Source organism: Xiphophorus maculatus, chromosome 10, assembly GCF_002775205.1.
Source record: "Xiphophorus maculatus strain JP 163 A chromosome 10, X_maculatus-5.0-male, whole genome shotgun sequence".
Classification (NCBI taxonomy): Eukaryota; Metazoa; Chordata; class Actinopteri; order Cyprinodontiformes; family Poeciliidae; genus Xiphophorus; species Xiphophorus maculatus.
The window spans coordinates 23,773,684-23,790,286 of record NC_036452.1 but is presented as its reverse complement, the minus strand read 5'-3'; the positions used below and the strand labels follow the sequence as shown (position 1 = coordinate 23,790,286).

Below are 16,603 nucleotides of genomic sequence, written 5' to 3'. Positions count from 1 at the left end.
ATCACAGACCAGCTGTAAGCCTTTCCAAAGATTTTTTTAAATTTTATGTATGTATATATATATATATATATGTATATATATATATATATATATATATGCAATGGAGAGAATAGACATTGAACAGAAGCTTTTCTTTTATTGAAGATGTCAAGTGTCCTCTGATTCTGGTTCCTCATCTTCATATAAGCTTATTATTGCCTCTGGTTCCTGCAACGCAATGATTGAGGATAAGTATCATTTTGTTAATGGAACAAAAGTTTAGGACATTTAAAAGAATGAAAATACTTATGCATTATTGTTTAAGCCAGTATTAAAAAAAAAGTGGAAATTACAGTAAGTACAAAGCTAACAATTGTTAGCTTTACCCGCTCATGATGGTGTTATTTTAGGAATTAAAACCTCTTAGTTTTAGTTTTCTATAAAGTGAAATACTTTGGTGTTTTGGACTGCCTCAGCAAGCTTCTCCATCTTCCTGGTAACCAAAACATGATGTTCAACTGCAGGGAAGAAGCAGTGGGTAAAAAACTGTTGGATGGTGCTTGGTTCTTGATGGTCTCTGGATTCATGTTCGCTCATTTTCTCCTTGCTATGATCCTCTAAGAAGTCTAGGGCAAAGAAATAGAAGTAGTCAGACCAAATTTTTGCTGAATGAAACATTCCTGCAGATGATTTCTAAGGCAATCATAAGATTTAGCTCTTTTTAAAACTATGAACTAAATGTCAAATGTCCTTTCTATTCTGAATACAATCTGTGTAAAAAAAAGGATTTCTAAAATAAACTGCAGATGGAGGCAACACAACTAAACCAGGCTGAACCTGCAGGCTGTGGTTCCTCTGGCTCTTCAGGTTCGTCTTCCTCACTCTCCATTTTTGGAACAGGGTCATTTTCTTCCTACAACAACATGATTAGTTAGTTTAAGGTGACTATTTGTGTGGATATTAATCAGAAGTATTAAAGATGGCATCCAGTAGAGTTTATTCTTTATACAAAAATGTTAAAAAAAAAAAAAAAACAGAGCTGTGTAATGAAGTCTGGACTTCCACTACACAGTTCACCAAATCTGTTTTTAAAAAAGCATCCAGAAGGAAAATAAAGGTGCTAATTCTGTCCTGTTTATTTGGGTTGATGACATCACAAGAAGCACAAGTATAAAAGTGACGCCAGACAGGTGGTAGTTTCTGAATTATTTGCGTTAGTGTAACTGGGTCTATATTAATAGTTGTATATGTACGCAAAATGTGTTCTTTAATGTATCTGTCCGCTTATACTTGACTGTCCTTGTGTTCTTCTGTGTCTACTATAAGGGGTTTGGTCCTCCAGCTCCGCCTTACTTTCTTCTTTTGTTCAGGGTCCTCCAGGACTATTACAAATATTAAGTTATTAATTTCCTCTTCCCTTTTGTTACTCGTTCCACTGGGGAGAGGCAAGTTTTATAATCCATTGGAATCCTTTCATTTATATTTTTCCTTCTGTATTAATGACAGGTATGTTAGCTTGGCCCTTTTCTTATTCGTTCCACTGGGGCGAGATCGGGTTGGAGAACTGGAGCACATGCTAATGCTAATATCTCCCGATTGACAGATTAAATAAACGGAGACCGCCTCCAAACCCAGACTTGGTGTGTTGTGGTCTGTCCGATCACCATGACACACACACAACGCAGAAGTCCACTGCTCACATTATCCCTGTATGATGTCACCAGAGGGAATGTGAAGCAACTTTGCTTTATTGTGATTTTCAACAAAATACAAAACAAACATGGAACTTTTTATATATAAATATATATATAGTATATATATATAATATATAAATCAGTTCGATCAATTCTACAGTAAGTTCTAGCAAGAAGCTTTGCTTTTTCCACGTAAAAGAAAATCAGTTATTAGAGGCCAGGTTTGAAAAATATTGAATAGGTGCTGATCATATCAACATTATTTGGTTTCCCACTTCAACACTTTTCAAAAGTGAATTTTGCATATTAGACTGTCTGATGTGAAACACTCGTCTCCGCAGGAATTTTTTATCACTCATACAATTTTTATTTATGTAGGACAGTAAACAGAAAGATTCTCACTTCCTGGACATGTTCGGCTGTAGCCTCTGCTTCCTCCTCCCCTGAGGCTTCTTCCGCCTCTGTAGTCTGGCTGTCGGTCACAATCTGGACCGTGCTCTCCTCTGGCTCATCAAAAACCTGCTGGAACTTTAACTCTGCACAGCCCAAAAGCACCTCAAAAAACTCCAGGAACACAATCTACAGATGAGATCAGCACGAAAGCATTAGTGAAGAAACGCTAAATGAAGCACATTATGATAACTGACTGGAAACGGAGAGGCGAACCTCCAGGTCCACACGAGAAGGCCAGTTGTCGCTTAGACAGTGCTCTGCAATGAGGAACTCCAGTAATGTTGTTGTGGTGAGCCGCTGATCGAACAGTCCGAGGTCCTGGGAAGGTAACAGAACATTATTAATCTAATGCCTTAACCATGTATTAGAGATATTGCAGGGTAGGAGACAGTAACTGAAGACTAAATCTGAAGCCTATAGAAGGCGGTAGAGAGGTTCTTAAAGGGTTTGATTATAAAAACCATCTACATTCTATCAGTCTATCACCTGAAAATGACTGGAGGAGCTGCAGAGACAATCGATGCTTCACTGCCACGGGCTTTAAGTAGTTCCATTAGCAGTTTGTTACAAGCCATGTAGGAAAACCAGCAACCAGGGCTGGAACCATTAACCCCACACATGGTGTTGAATTGATTATTGAAATAATCACCAACTAATTTAGAAATTCATTAATTATTAATTGAGCTGTACAGATTTTAAAAAGTCACATTTATTTGTAACCTGTTCTACACAGAACTCATCAAGTGACAGTTTTATCTTCACCTGGTTCAAATTTTGCATAAAAAATCTAATATTGAGCACATTTTGCTTTCCAATTAATCCAAAAATTGAATCACCAGATCAGCGAGCAGAAAGGGCCGAGCTTTTCACATGTTGATGTCAGAATGACTTTTTAGCTGCAGATGCGTCCTTTGCCACAAATGATCAAGTGTTCACTAAAGGAATGCTGCTACTGCTTTTTAGGCAATGACATTTTCTTTTATTAATAGGAATTAAAATATTTGTATTCTAAAACAATCCCAAATAGTACATGAAAAATCTGCAGAAATTATATCTGATTAATCATCAGAATAGTCAAATCCTAAAATAACACCCTGTGTGGCGGAAAACTCACATCACACACCTCTGAAAAAACTGGATGGGCTTCTCTTCCCAAAAAACAGCCACATACTTAGAGGTGGTGGGAAGCTAGCTAGAAGTAGCTAGAGCAGTAGTGGTTTGTATCACAACATATTCATTTGTAAGAATGGTCCAGTCAAAGCACTAAATCTAATTATAAAGCTGTGACAAGGCCTAAAATGAGAGCCTCTCCATCCACTTTGACAGAGCATAAGCTGTTCTGAGAGAACTGGCAAGAAAAAAATAATCACTCTGTAGGTTTACGGCTCTGGTTATCAAATGAAGAAACAGAAGTAAAAGAATGAATCAGTGCAACACACTGATGTGTGTTCTACAGCTTTGCATTTGTGTGTGTGTGCTTTTTCTGATGTAAAGCACTGTGAACTGCCTTGTAGCTGAAATGTGCTATACAAATAAACTTGATTGATTGATTGATTGATTGATTGATTGATTGATTGATTGATTGATTGATTGATATGCGTGCAGCTTGTGGCACCTTGAACATCCTCAGCAGGTGTCTGCAGGTCATGGATGTCTCGTCGCTGTGGGCTGAGTAGATCCTGCAGAAATACTGAAAGATTTCCCAGCACTTGCTCAGGTACTTCAGAGCTTCCTGTGTGACGTCTGGCTGGCTGAACAGGAGGCCTGCGTTAAAAAGGCTGCAGTTATTAAATCAGCTCAAAGACAACATGTAAGGCAACATGGGAATGACTTTTTATTAGTATGAGCCCGACCATTCAATACTTTACTTATGTGTATTCAGTAAATGTGTTTATCATTGTATTATTTAGACATTTTATATGCACAACTATATAAAAAAACAATATTCGGTAATATTTTATTTGCGGGGTGTCATTATTTCCCGAATGACACTTCATGACTACAGTCGTAAACATTCATGAAGACTCCTTCACCTTCATGACACGAGCTATGTCACGTTTATGACAGCGTCATGCCAGTCTTATGCACACTCCGTCAAATAAAGTGTTACCAAATATTCATGTCTGCATGAATACTCTGCTGGGTTTCCCTGGAAACCTTAAACTAAACAACCAGGAGCGTTTCACAGAGCCTTCCTCCCAGCAGAAGTTTGACTCTACAACCATCACTGCTCCCAACAGAATCTACCAGTCCATCATCATTTACAGTCATTTACTCAATCTTAAATAACATTTCTGCTGTTATTGCACTTCTGTTTTTTTTCTGCACTGCACTGATATGCTGTATTGTAAGTAGTCAGTTGTCTTTAATGTTCCATACACTTATAAATTATGTACATAAAAAGAAAGCTCATCCGACTGATTTGCAGGTCGCTCAGAGTTTGAAACTTCTATTTCTGATAATTGTAGTATTTTTTTATGTCTTAATCTTGTATAGTATATTACTATTATTATTGTTAATCTTGTTTTAATGTACGTTTTGATCTTTTGTATGAGCCTACATGCCTTGATGCAGCTCTTACACCTGAATTTCTCCACTGCGATGGATATTTCTGTTCTGTTTTATTTTGGGAACCAGTAAAATAGATCAGCACCTTTTACATTCCTGGCGTTTGGAAGGACGTCGTTCGTCATCAGTTTGGAAAAGCAGGCGGCCAACAGGTGCTTCTCGGACCTGCAAACAGAGAAGACGTTATGTTTTTATTTTTTCTAAAGTTCTCACGGTGACTAATATTTCATCATGTCTTCTTTGTTTCTGCACAACTAAAAAGCAGGAGAAAAATGTTTCCTGGTGAGGTTTTATACATTTCTTTCAGATCATCTGCTTTCGATTCTCTTTCTAAACCTAGATGGATCATAACTAAATCTAAGTTATTTTATTATTCAACAGGGCTGTGCTGAAGTATTTACACTGCTTGAACTTTTGATCGCAGTAACAATGTGGAAGAAGACACTTCATTCAGATGAACGCAAAATTCATATGGTGGAATATTAAAACTGCAGATTCCCACTGTAACACATGGCGGTGGCAGCATCATGCTGTGAGGACGCTATTTTTGAGAAGGTTTCTTGAAAAAATTATTTTCTTTTTTTCTTCACAATATGTGACACTTTTGGTTGAAGCTGAATGTTTTTACACAATATCTACTGGAGGAGATGTTTTCCTTACACCAGATCTTCCCTGTAGATGTAGTAGGCCACCGTCACTAGACCCATGAGAAACTCATGAAGCGGCATGAACGTGAAAGGCGAGCAGGTCTTTGCTACACCTCTATCTTCTGAAACACAGAAGGAAGACAACAGAACAAGCTTCCTAAACATCTGCAGCAGCTAACCCGTCCTGGATAGCGATCGTTACAAACCAGACTCCTTCACCTCTGATCAAACGTTCTATCTGTGTCAGCGTCACGCTGTGACGGTGGATGTTGCAGTCCTTGAGCAGGCGCCAGAACTGCAGGTGGGACAGCAGGAAGATGTTGTCAGGAGGACTGGAGCGACTGGAGAGGCCTAGTTTGCTGTAGAAACCAAAGATGAGCCTCAGCTCCACGTGTTGGCTCATCACCACAGACTCCACCTGAGACAGCACAGACACAGCGTGAGGCGGGGAACAGCAGCGGAACGGCGTCATAAAGGCGGAGGAGCTGACCTTCATGCGCTCAGTCTCACGGTCTCTCTGTGGGATCTTATTCAGGAGAACTTGGATGTTGAAAGCCATGTCAGATCCTAGTATCTTGGAGTCGTTGTCTGACAGCGGAAGGATGCCTGCGATGGCGACTGTAAAACCGTGAAAATTGGGAAATGTATTTTGAATGTTCACTCAAATGGGGCATTTCTTTACCGAGGGGCAGTGAAGCTCTGTCTTCATTCAGGCTGGCTAAGATCAGATCGTCATCAAAGTCGCATTCAAATACACGGCCACTCCTCGCAGTGAGCTTGCCCTGAAATCCGAGGGACACACACATCTTAGAACGCTTCAAATATTACAGAAGCAAAATGATCAAAACTCTTCCTGGGAGATTTGAGTAGCTTCATCTGTAGCTGCCAACAAGATAACTTCTTCTAGTATACCCTATAGACAGCACTGGTAAAGATGGGTTAGTAAAGTCAGCAGTGCATCCTCCTCAAAATGATATTTTTATACACATAGCTACTAAACAACATAACCTAAAAGTAAAGCTTTCATTTTAAAGATATTGTTGGTGCCACTGATAATAAAAACTAAATACAAAATATGGAAGTGTGAGATTATATTACTCCAGTAAAATCTATAAACAAGTTTACCAGGGGTACTAACACATTTATCAGAGTCTGCATCTGATTTATAATCCAGATTTCAGATCATTTTTAAAGCCTCTATATTTCTCAGATGAACACTAACCTGCCCGTGTTTTTTATTGTTCCTCCATTCTCCTGTGTAGATCGCACCACCAGCGTAGTAAAAGATTCCTTTTCCATGACGCTGACCTTCAAAGAACTCCCCACTGTACTGGTTGCTCTGGGCATACTGGGATCCATCAATGCGCTTCAAAAACCAGGTGTGTGTGCCCAAACCATGCTGGAAGATGAAGAACCAAGACTCCAATCCAGTTCGTAATAAACATTAAAATATGGCATTGTTGCAAAATGACTAAAGTGTCCCGGCAGTTTCTTTCCAGGTCAGCGGTTAGAGGGTTAATTAAAACTAAATAATTAATTACTGCATCTACATATGTGTTCAGTTCACAGTTCAGTTCAGTTCTTTCATACCTGCACTCCATCTTTCCAGCTCCCAACATACTGCTGTCTCAGTTTGGTCCAGTTCATAGTTCCCTCTCCATGCCTCAGATTGTTCCTCCATTCACCAGTGTATGTGTTTCCAGACGGGTAACTGTTAAAACCCACTTAATATTATCTCACTAATATTAACTACAAGGTAGGAACTGATCAAGGACACACTTACCCCCTCTCTCCCCATCCATCTCTCTTGTTCACCACCCAGTCCCCATCATACCAGGAGGTCTGGTCCTCATCATAATACACTTTACCCTAAATAAACAGAGTTCAGGTTAAAAGCTGACATCCACCCATCATGGGGATAAGTGTCACATTAACGTTAAATTGATCTTTTATTTATCGTACAAAGTATGAATTATAGAAGGACCGGATGCACAAGTTTAAATTTACCGAGGATGTTCTATGATCACATGGTCAAGCGGTCCAGCAGTAAAATTATCCCCAAAACGTTTTTCGGATTGGATGAAGCGAGTTAATATTAAGCTGTAAATTTGAGGTCTACATTTAAAAAGTCTGGTCTAGGTAACTAATTTAAATGAGCTTTACAAAATCTGTGAAGAAGAGGACCCGACTGTTCAACCACGGCCATGTCAGTAGGTTGTTGGTGGCTACAAAAGTCTGTCATATCTCTGGGAACTGCTAAGGAACATTTATTCAAACATCAGTGGGGTGTATGTATATGCTATGCATATTCATTAATTTTGCCATTCTGTGTGGAGAAAAAAAACATTTAAAAAGAGAAGAAAGAGCAAGAGTAAATCCTACCTTTCCATGCCTCTTGCTGTGGTCCCACTGCCCACTGTAAGACATACCGGTTCTGGGACACTTGTAGGTTCCCCTTCCATGTCTTATACCTCTGCTGATGTCCCCTGTATAGGTGCTACCATCAAGCCATGTGAAAGTTCCCTGGCCCATTGGCAAGTTGCACACAAAGTCTCCCTGCCAACATTGAAAATTTTAACTCACTTTGACATTTTTGTTGAGCAGATACAATGATTAAATCCACATGTTTAGGCAGTGATTATATGCATCACTTAGGGAACATACCTCATATTTCACACCATCTGCCTGTGTGAAGGTACCAAATCCCTCCATGAGTCCTTTGGAGAAAATTCCCTTCACAAAACAATTTACATAACTGATTAATCAATTTAAATGAAAATGACTTTGTGTAACGTGGAGGCAAATCTAAATATCCAACTTTTTGTGTGTCAGTCAATGCACCTTGTACTCATGTCCTCCGTGAAAAGAAGCAACACCTTCTCCATTGATCTGTCCATCACTGGTTTCTCCTTTGTACCTGTCGACGTTGACAAAATTATACACTCTACTGGATTTAAGCAGAGCTAGTCCAACGCACAAGCCAACTATGATGATGACACTTAGGGCTTGTCAAATTTGCAAAAGTATATTTTCAGCACAGATCAATAAGTTTTTGAACTGCTTAGAATTTTTATTTAAGATGTTAAGGGATTGGCAAGTTTACTATAAAGAATAACTTTCCATTGTTTTGTAGGTGTAGTTACAATCTGTTCTCTTTGTGTTTTGAGTTCGGTTTATTCACAAATACATCTAAGCAAGTGATATCAAATCATCTCTTAATTGCTTTTAAGATCAATTAGTTCAACTTGCCTTCCCCACACCTTCTCCCTCCCAGGTTCCACCAGAAAGAGGGGCCCCTAATGTAAACCTGCTTAGGGCCAGATATAACCTGAGGCCTGCACTGCCATTTTGTCAAATCCGATTGAAAAAATGAACCTTGCTACATTTGGTGATTTATCAGCAATTACAATTTGAGAACATTTTAAAACATTTTATTAAATGTTAGGTTAATAACTATTTAAGATACCTTTGTATTTTCAGGCAAATTATATCAGGGAGATCATAAATGTCTTCGGTTTGGGTTCGGTCATTACTCTCCGAGCCCCTCAGCAGAATATTAGCTACTCTTTCTGATAAACTTAACAAGCTTTCATCTAAGTTTTCACCGCCACTCTCGTTGTTTTCAATTTCTGCTTCCATACATATTTCTTCGTCGCACAGTTCATTTAAAACCTCCATGGCCACGTTTACTCCCTCAAACGTCCTTCGTTTTATGTTTCTCAAGCGACTTGAAACGTCTCTATGGTAACGTTCGAGAAAGCTTCTAACTACGGCAGCCTAAGTCAGTCAAAAAGCGCAAAACTAACGAAAAGCGCAAAACTAACGAACGCTAAGTTCTTCCTTTTTTAACCTTTGTAAGCTGTTGTTAGGTGAAATGTATATATTATCAAATATTTGTTGTTTCATGTATCCTAACAGTGTTGCTTATATAATAATCTGTCTTATATGCCTTTATTGTTTTCTTTTCTTTCAGCATAAAGAATGTTTCTGTGTTGTTGAATTACTTTGTTTCCTTTTTACAAGAGGGCCTCCCTGAAGAAAAGCAGTGACAACTATGCTCACAGGGTTTATTACTCAGCAGGAACTTCTTCTTCTTCTTTTGACCTGTTAGATAGCTATAAAACCGTCGCCGTGAAGATGTACAACTTGCTGTTTTACTCTGTGTCTGGAACCGAATAATCTAGTGCAAGATAACATGTGTTTATTTAGTAATTGTCATTAGCACTGCAACTAAGTGATGAAGTGTTTTGCCCCCACACCTTAGAGTTGCAGTGTTCTCTGTGATAGGGACTCCGAAAGTAATAAAAAGAGAGGAGCGGACAAATGTGTTTTCAGAGCAGTTGGAGATTTGTGACTGGAAACACATCTCTGTCCGTTCTCCTCGCGAGATCAAAAGAATCTAATTCTCTTATATTTTCTGTGTCTGTTTAATTTGTCTTTAATAGGTGTCAAACCTGACATTTACTTGGTCCTTCGAGAGCCGGATGCCAATACACCGGAAGGATTCCTGCATGTCTGGTGGACCCCAGTGCAGACTGTGCGCCCGGCAAGTTTCCTAGTGGAAACTTATCAGATCCTGTTCAAGGGCTGGAGCTCGACCTGCCTGCTGGGATCTGACTGTTGACGGTGCTCCAGGGAAAGACACCGGGGGTGAGTGATTCTTGTTTAAAAGTGGCGAGTGACTGAGGGTCATTGCGCGCACAGAAAACCCTGTCAATTCTAGACTCTAACAGGTAAAAATATTGCACGAAATCCGTGGAGGACGGCGGAGTCCTCGCGCAAAATCCCGTGGTTAGGTGGACGGAGCCTGGAGCCTTCCTGCTCTGGGAGACGGGGCCCGACGAACCCGTTGCAAAAAGGAAGGCGGCCTGCGAGAACAGGCGCTTAAATTCCGCGACAAAAAAAAAAAGTGTGTGATTGTGCGAGTGATTGGAGGTAGAAATACCATTTGGTATTTTACCTCATATAAAACAGTAGGACTGTAACCAGCAAACCTCTTGAGGATGCAGAGGTAAGAACCCCCACTCGAAAGAGTTGAAGCGTGGGTTACCTCAACAGGTTGTTTCAATTGCTGGCCTACAGAATAGAACCCCAGTTTTTAGGACTCCCTAGGCGTCGACAAACTGGGCCAAATTTCATAAAAAATGGGGAAAGGGATAAGTAAAAAATAAGCCGACAGTTTAAGATCAAATGACTGGAAATATGTCGAAAAACAGGATCCGGGTAAAATAAAACATTTAGATAAATGGATAACAAACTATAACTTTGACGGCCGTCTAAACTCACAAAAACTAACTTTACTGCAGGATAATATCAAACAAAAAACAAAGTCAAATCCAAAGAAAATGCGCAAACAAGGGTATGACGATGTAGATTTCTGGTTAGAATTAGCACTAGAAAGGGAAAATGGGCAAAATAAATCTTAAAAAAAGGAGTGTAGAATAGAGCAAAGAAAAAAAAGTAATGTATTACAGCAACGAGGATAATGAGACTGGGTCAAGGAGGCAGATAACGCAGCAACAGGCAGCGGGAGGGGGTGGAGAAATACAGTAGATAGTGATTCTAGAAAAAACACAGAAGGGGCAAAACAGGGAGGACAGAGTAGAAGAATATACCCAGATTTGCCATCGCCCCCGGAATATGAGGAGAGAGATAGTGACCGACCTATCACTAGATCAAAAGGAGAAAAGTATGAGTGGTCTAAAACTTTAGGAGAGAGCTTGGTGCAGGGAGCCACAGCTTCCATTGTGCCTTCTCTCCCTCCCCCGTTTTGTCCTTCAGTAGGGAAAGATCAGCCAAATACATCTGAACTGTATCCAATGATACAAGTGGCAAATCCTAATGCAGGGGCAGAGGGGCCAGCGGACACGATTCTGGTCTACAGAACATGGACCCTGGAGGACATAAAAAGGCTTTAGCAGGGATTACATCTTATAAAGAGGATGTAAACCGTTTTGTTGAGGAGATGAATAGCCTGCGCCAGTCCTACCATCTGAACAGACACCAAGTCCAACAAGCATGGATGACTGCCCTAGGTAGTGACTGGCATCATGTTCGAGGAGGGTGGAACCCATTAAGTGGGTCTCCTCCTGTAGTTCTTGCACACAATGATGGGGAACTAAAAAACAGAGTTAATGCTTTAGCAGCAAGGACAATTCAAAGATATCAATGCAGAGCAAACTACACTGAGATAAGCAGAATCAAACAGAAGGAGGAAGAAACTTTTGATGATTATAGAGCAAGAATGATAACTGCATTTAAGATACACAGTGGGCCAGATGGCCTTTGGCAGCTAGGATTAGCTTTAGCAACCACTGATGGGCACATAGCAGTAAAAAGGCGGTCAGAAGTAAAAGAGGAAGATTTCTTTGTCGTCCAGGGATATAGGGAACCATATTATTACTATTCATTGGATGTGCCTAACAGACCCCCACATAACATTGCACAGACACTTCTGGCTGAGGGGCGTAAACCATCTCTGCCCCGCAGGATCAAAGATCTCCTGAAAATCTTCACATTACCCTTTGGTTTAAAACGACTCCGGGGCCTGATAAGAACTATGAAGCCAGACTCAACAAGGTCACCCCAGCTAAGATAACGGTGACCTATCTGTACACTGACGCAAAACTATGGTAAAATGAGACCAATAGCATATTTATCTTCTAAACTAGATAGTGTGGCGTACGCCTTGCCTCGCTGTGTGAGAGCTGTCATTCTATGGCAGTAGAAGTTAGTGCTCCTATAGTTCTGTTCCATCCATTAACATTAAAAGTACCACATGTGGTCTCAGCACTACTATTGCAGAAAAATATGACATTCTTATCACCTGCCAGGCATCTCTCATGTATGTCCACTCTCTTATCTCAACCCCATCTAACTATTGAAAGATGCACTGTTTTAAATCCTGCAACATTGTTACCTCTCCCAGATGATGGTACAAAGCATGATTGTCAGGAATTAGCAGAACAAATGGCAAAGAGCAGGAATGATTTAAAAGACCTGCCATTAGATAAAGGTGAATTACTTTTTGTGGATGGCTCCTCGAGAAAAAATGAACAAGGGAAAACTCAAACCGGATATGCAGTGGTAACCAACAAAATAGTGTTCAAAGCTGAAACACTCCCTTCACATTACTCAGCACAGGCTGCAGAATTGATAGCACTGACAACTGCATGTAAACTAATGAAAGATAAAGAAGTGACGATTTACAGCGACAGTCAATATGCGTTTGCAACAGTTCACACCTTTGCACAGTACTGGAAAAATAGGGGTATGATAACATCAACAGGAAAACCAGTAACACATGCAGACTTGCTAAAAGATTTACTACAAGCTGTGCAACTACCAAAACAGCTAGCTATCTGTAAATGTGCTGCAGGAACAGATAACGTGTCCCTAGGGAATGCCTTCGCTGACAAGATGGGAAAGAAAGTGGCTGAGGGACAAATAAACGTGTTACATGTGGAGGAGGAATCAAACTTATGAAAAGAGACCCTAAGAGACATGCAACAATTAAGTCCACAAAATGAAAAAAATGTTTGGATAAAAAATGGAGCTAAAATAGAAGATGATATCTATAAATGACCCGCAAATAAACCTATCCTACCAAAAAATCTGTATAAATGGGCGGCAATATTGAGCCACGGTGTTTCGCATGTCTGAACAGGGGGGATGGTAGGACAGATACATGAACATTATACCACTTATGGATTTATATCCATAATGTTTGTAGGGCCTGTTTAACATGCGCTAAACACAACCCTCAGGGCAATTTAAGGCCGCGTAGAGAAAAATTTCCTAAACCGCAATATCCTTTTCAAGTAATACACATGGACTTCATAGAATTGAACAAAAGTGAAGGAAAAAAGTACTGTTTAGTGATAATAGATGCTTTCTCCAAATGGATTGAACTTTTCACACAAAAAAACCCAGATGCTTTGACGGTGGCAAAAGCACTCTGTAAAGATATCATTCCTAGATACGGAATTTCTGAAAAAATATATAGTGACAATGGAACTCATTTTGTAAACCAAATTATAAATAAAATAGGGACCATGCTTCACATAGATTTAAAGAACCACTGTGCTTATCGCCCACAAAGTGCTGGGTTAATCGAAAGACACAATGGATTTATTAAAAATAGACTAAAAAAGTGCATTGAAGAAACCGGCAGGCCCTGGACACAGTGTTTAGACTTGGTAAAACTATACATTAACATTACAAGTACATCAGGGCTTACACCCTTTGAAACTCTATTCAGAAGGCCATATACAGTAGATTGCCACAATTTAAAAATCAATGGGAAACAGATGATGAAGCTAATTTAGCTGATTATATGAGAGTCATGTTAGAAAAACAAAAACAAACTGAAGATCACCCTTCTGTGTCCCAGCAGGAAACCATATTAGTGGAGCCTGGAGATTGGGTGCGAGTAAGGAGCATAAAGAAGAAACACTGGTACCCAGGTGGGAAGGACCGTACCAGGTGTTGCTGACAACCCCCACCGCTTTAAAGATAGCAGAAAGGTCAACTTGGGTGCATTTGACACACTTTAAAAAGGTCATTTCATTTCAAAAGTAGAAAAAGCAGTTTGGGACGCTCACCGACCTACAGGGCAAAGTCCAGCGTACACAGGGGGCTAAACCAAATAGTTTAGTCGTCTCAAAACTGGCGAAGATTGTCCACAACCCTGTAGTGTCTTTAGGAGCTGAACAAGCTTGCACACTTAGTGAAATGGCGAATAAATATGTTGTTTTTGTTTTTATTTTATGTTTTCATTTGGGAATGATTCATGCCAGAAATAACTCTTGTAGCACCACTCACAGAGTAAAGGCAGGTATTCAAGTGTGTTTTCCACCTAGTTCTACTACCATTGTTTTAGTCTCCTGGGCAAGTATGACATCAACAAAAAAGAATAAGGGGCTAAACTACAGAGATAATACTTGGTATATGACAAATGATCTTTCTAATACCGGCTGGGAGACTTTAGTGGCTGACGAAGGTAATAAATGGACAAAAAACTGGGGTACCACCACATACGCACAACATCAGAAACGGATACTTAGTATTTCACGTACAGATGAAGGAGTACAGATAGTCATAAACACGACCGAGTATCCTTTGATTCCTCCTAGTTTTAAGGAAAAAAACTGGCTCAACATGCTGGGGATTCTATTTGTGGGCTTATATATCAGGGGCTGATCCAAAATTTTTGACAATTCTTTGTGAAGAACCTAAGACAGGTGTGGAGAACGCTATTTCTCCATGGACAGTAGGGGTGACGGTGAAAGAGGTAAAAACTGTTGACGACTGGTTCAAAGTTGCCACAGGTGTATCAGGGCATAATAATAACTGGTTGTTAATGGTAGAACAAGCTGCAAAAATGGCAAAAAATGATTGTGTAGTCTGTATGGAACCAAGGCCTCTCCTTCGTGTGACTCCAGCAACCATCACAAAACAATGCTTATTAGAGGTAATGACTAAAACTAATCCTAATAGCACCTGTGTGATTTATGATTCAATATTTCCCCTTACTGCAGCAGATGAAAGGAAACCTTTTTTTTCTAAAAAGATAGCTCCAGGTAACTTCTCATGTGTAAATATAACAGGGTCTGGGAAAAGATTGGGACATTTTTCAGACACCATGTGTACTACTGTAATCACTGTAAACAATGACTTTAACCCTGTTTCTCGTGCAGATGTTTGGTGGTGGTGCGGTGACGACAGACTTTTTGATAGATTACCTCGAAAGGTAACAGGGGTTTGTGCATTAGTTTCCTTATTGTTACCTGTGACTGTCTATCCTATGTCCGCAAAAGATCTAATACACACTTTATCTAGCATTTTGCCACAGCAGTGGCATCATTTACAGAAACGCGAACTAACATGGAAAAATGATGATGATCCCACGTACATCGACGCCATCGGCGTCCCTCGCGGTGTACCTGATGAATATAAACTAGTTGACCAAATTGCAGTTGGTTTTGAATCTTCAATTTATTGGTGGTGTATGGTAAACAAAAACGCAGACAGAATTAATTACATCCATTACAACGTACAAAAACTGGGCAACTGGACACAGGCTGGTTTCAAGGCGGTTCATGAGCAGCTGGCCACTACCTCAGTAATGGCTTTTCAAAACCGCATAGCTCTTGACATGCTGCTAGCTGAAAAAGGGGGTGTGTGTGCCATCTTTGGAGAAAGGTGCTGCACATTTCTGTCAAACAACGCAGCAGCTGATGGGAGCCTGACGAAGGCCATTTCAGGTCTCCGTACCCTTAATGGCAAAATGAAAGAACTCTCTGGAGTGAATACTTCCATGTGGGATGCATGGATGGATGTTTTTGGAAAGTACCGAACCCTTGTGTCCCCTGTCTTAGTATCAATTGCAGTCTTTGCTGCAATTTTAACTTTGTGTGGATGTTGTTGTATTCCTTGCCTGCATTCCTTGTTTAACCGTCTCATTACCACAGCAGTCTCTCCCATGGAGGACCGGATGGCACAGATGTATCCCCTGTTAGCAAAAAATCCTGAGTCTGACAAAGAATACTCTGATGAGGATTCTCCTGACCTGTATCCCGATCCTAACCTGTGGACTGAATACGATCCCTGAGTGTAAGCATATTTGCGTTCCAAAAATGAACTCCCAGCTGAAAATCGTTTGAAGTGGCTGTCTTTGGAGGGATATGAGAATTGGAACAGATATGTGATAAACAGGGAGGAATGTTAGGTGAAATGTATATATTATCAAATATTTGTTGTTTCATGTATCCTAACAGTGTTGCTTATATAATAATCTGTCTTATATGCCTTTATTGTTTTCTTTTCTTTCAGCATAAAGAATGTTTCTGTGTTGTTGAATTACTTTGTTTCCTTTTTACAAGAGGGCCTCCCTGAAGAAAAGCAGTGACAACTATGCTCACAGGGTTTATTACTCAGCAGGAACTTCTTCTTCTTCTTTTGACCTGTTAGATAGCTATAAAACCGTCGCCGTGAAGATGTACAACTTGCTGTTTTACTCTGTGTCTGGAACCGAATAATCTAGTGCAAGATAACATGTGTTTATTTAGTAATTGTCATTAGCACTGCAACTAAGTGATGAAGTGTTTTGCCCCCACACCTTAGAGTTGCAGTGTTCTCTGTGATGGGGACTCCGAAAGTAATAAAAAGAGAGGAGCGGACAAATGTGTTTTCAGAGCGGTTGGAGATTTGTGACTGGAAACACATCTCTGTCCGTTCTCCTCGCGAGATCAAAAGAATCTA

At 40.1% G+C, this 16,603-nt stretch overlaps 2 protein-coding genes across 4 annotated transcripts; one reads left to right on the top strand and one right to left on the bottom strand.

Moving 5' to 3' along the window:
- Positions 1-87: 87 nt before the first annotated feature.
- rsph10b (radial spoke head 10 homolog B) lies at positions 88-9,087 on the bottom strand. 2 transcript variants are annotated; one of them, XM_014473569.2, is made up of 18 exons: positions 8,808-9,087; positions 8,183-8,258; positions 8,006-8,074; positions 7,724-7,897; positions 7,125-7,210; positions 6,932-7,052; positions 6,564-6,740; positions 6,024-6,123; positions 5,832-5,959; positions 5,561-5,759; positions 5,355-5,463; positions 4,780-4,859; positions 3,742-3,890; positions 2,340-2,444; positions 2,076-2,252; positions 817-892; positions 433-605; positions 88-207 (listed from the first exon to the last, which is right to left on the bottom strand). In XM_014473569.2, exons 1-18 carry the CDS (start codon positions 9,017-9,019, stop codon positions 148-150), a joined length of 2,271 nt encoding a protein of 756 aa, XP_014329055.2. In that variant the 5' UTR covers positions 9,020-9,087; the 3' UTR covers positions 88-147. The 2 variants fall into 2 exon arrangements, with proteins under 2 accessions (XP_014329055.2, XP_023196062.1); XM_023340294.1 differs by having other exon boundaries at positions 5,832-5,947.
- Positions 9,088-9,148: 61 nt separating this feature from the next.
- LOC111609857 lies at positions 9,149-16,565 on the top strand. Of its 2 annotated transcripts, XM_023340655.1 has the most exons (3): positions 9,149-9,195; positions 9,787-9,991; positions 13,737-16,565. In XM_023340655.1, the coding sequence occupies exon 3, from the start codon at positions 14,703-14,705 to the stop codon at positions 15,951-15,953; it is 1,251 nt and encodes a 416-aa protein (XP_023196423.1). In that variant the 5' UTR covers positions 9,149-9,195; positions 9,787-9,991; positions 13,737-14,702; the 3' UTR covers positions 15,954-16,565. The 2 variants fall into 2 exon arrangements, with proteins under 2 accessions (XP_023196423.1, XP_023196424.1); XM_023340656.1 differs by lacking the exon at positions 9,149-9,195 and having other exon boundaries at positions 9,607-9,991; positions 13,734-16,565.
- Positions 16,566-16,603: the final 38 nt, after the last annotated feature.

Excerpts from the sequence above, each read along its gene's own strand:
- LOC111609857 (XM_023340655.1), top strand. The coding sequence starts at position 14,703 with ATGGTAGAACAAGCTGCAAAAATGGCAAAAAATGATTGTGTAGTCTGT.
- rsph10b (XM_014473569.2), bottom strand. The coding sequence starts at position 9,019 with ATGGAGGTTTTAAATGAACTGTGCGACGAAGAAATATGTATGGAAGCA. Across the intron at positions 8,259-8,807 it reads ATTTGCCTGAAAATACAAAG|GTACAAAGGAGAAACCAGTG; the intron begins GTATCTTAAATA and ends CAACGTCGACAG. Across the intron at positions 7,211-7,723 it reads ACAGCAAGAGGCATGGAAAG|GGTAAAGTGTATTATGATGA; the intron begins GTAGGATTTACT and ends CTGTTTATTTAG.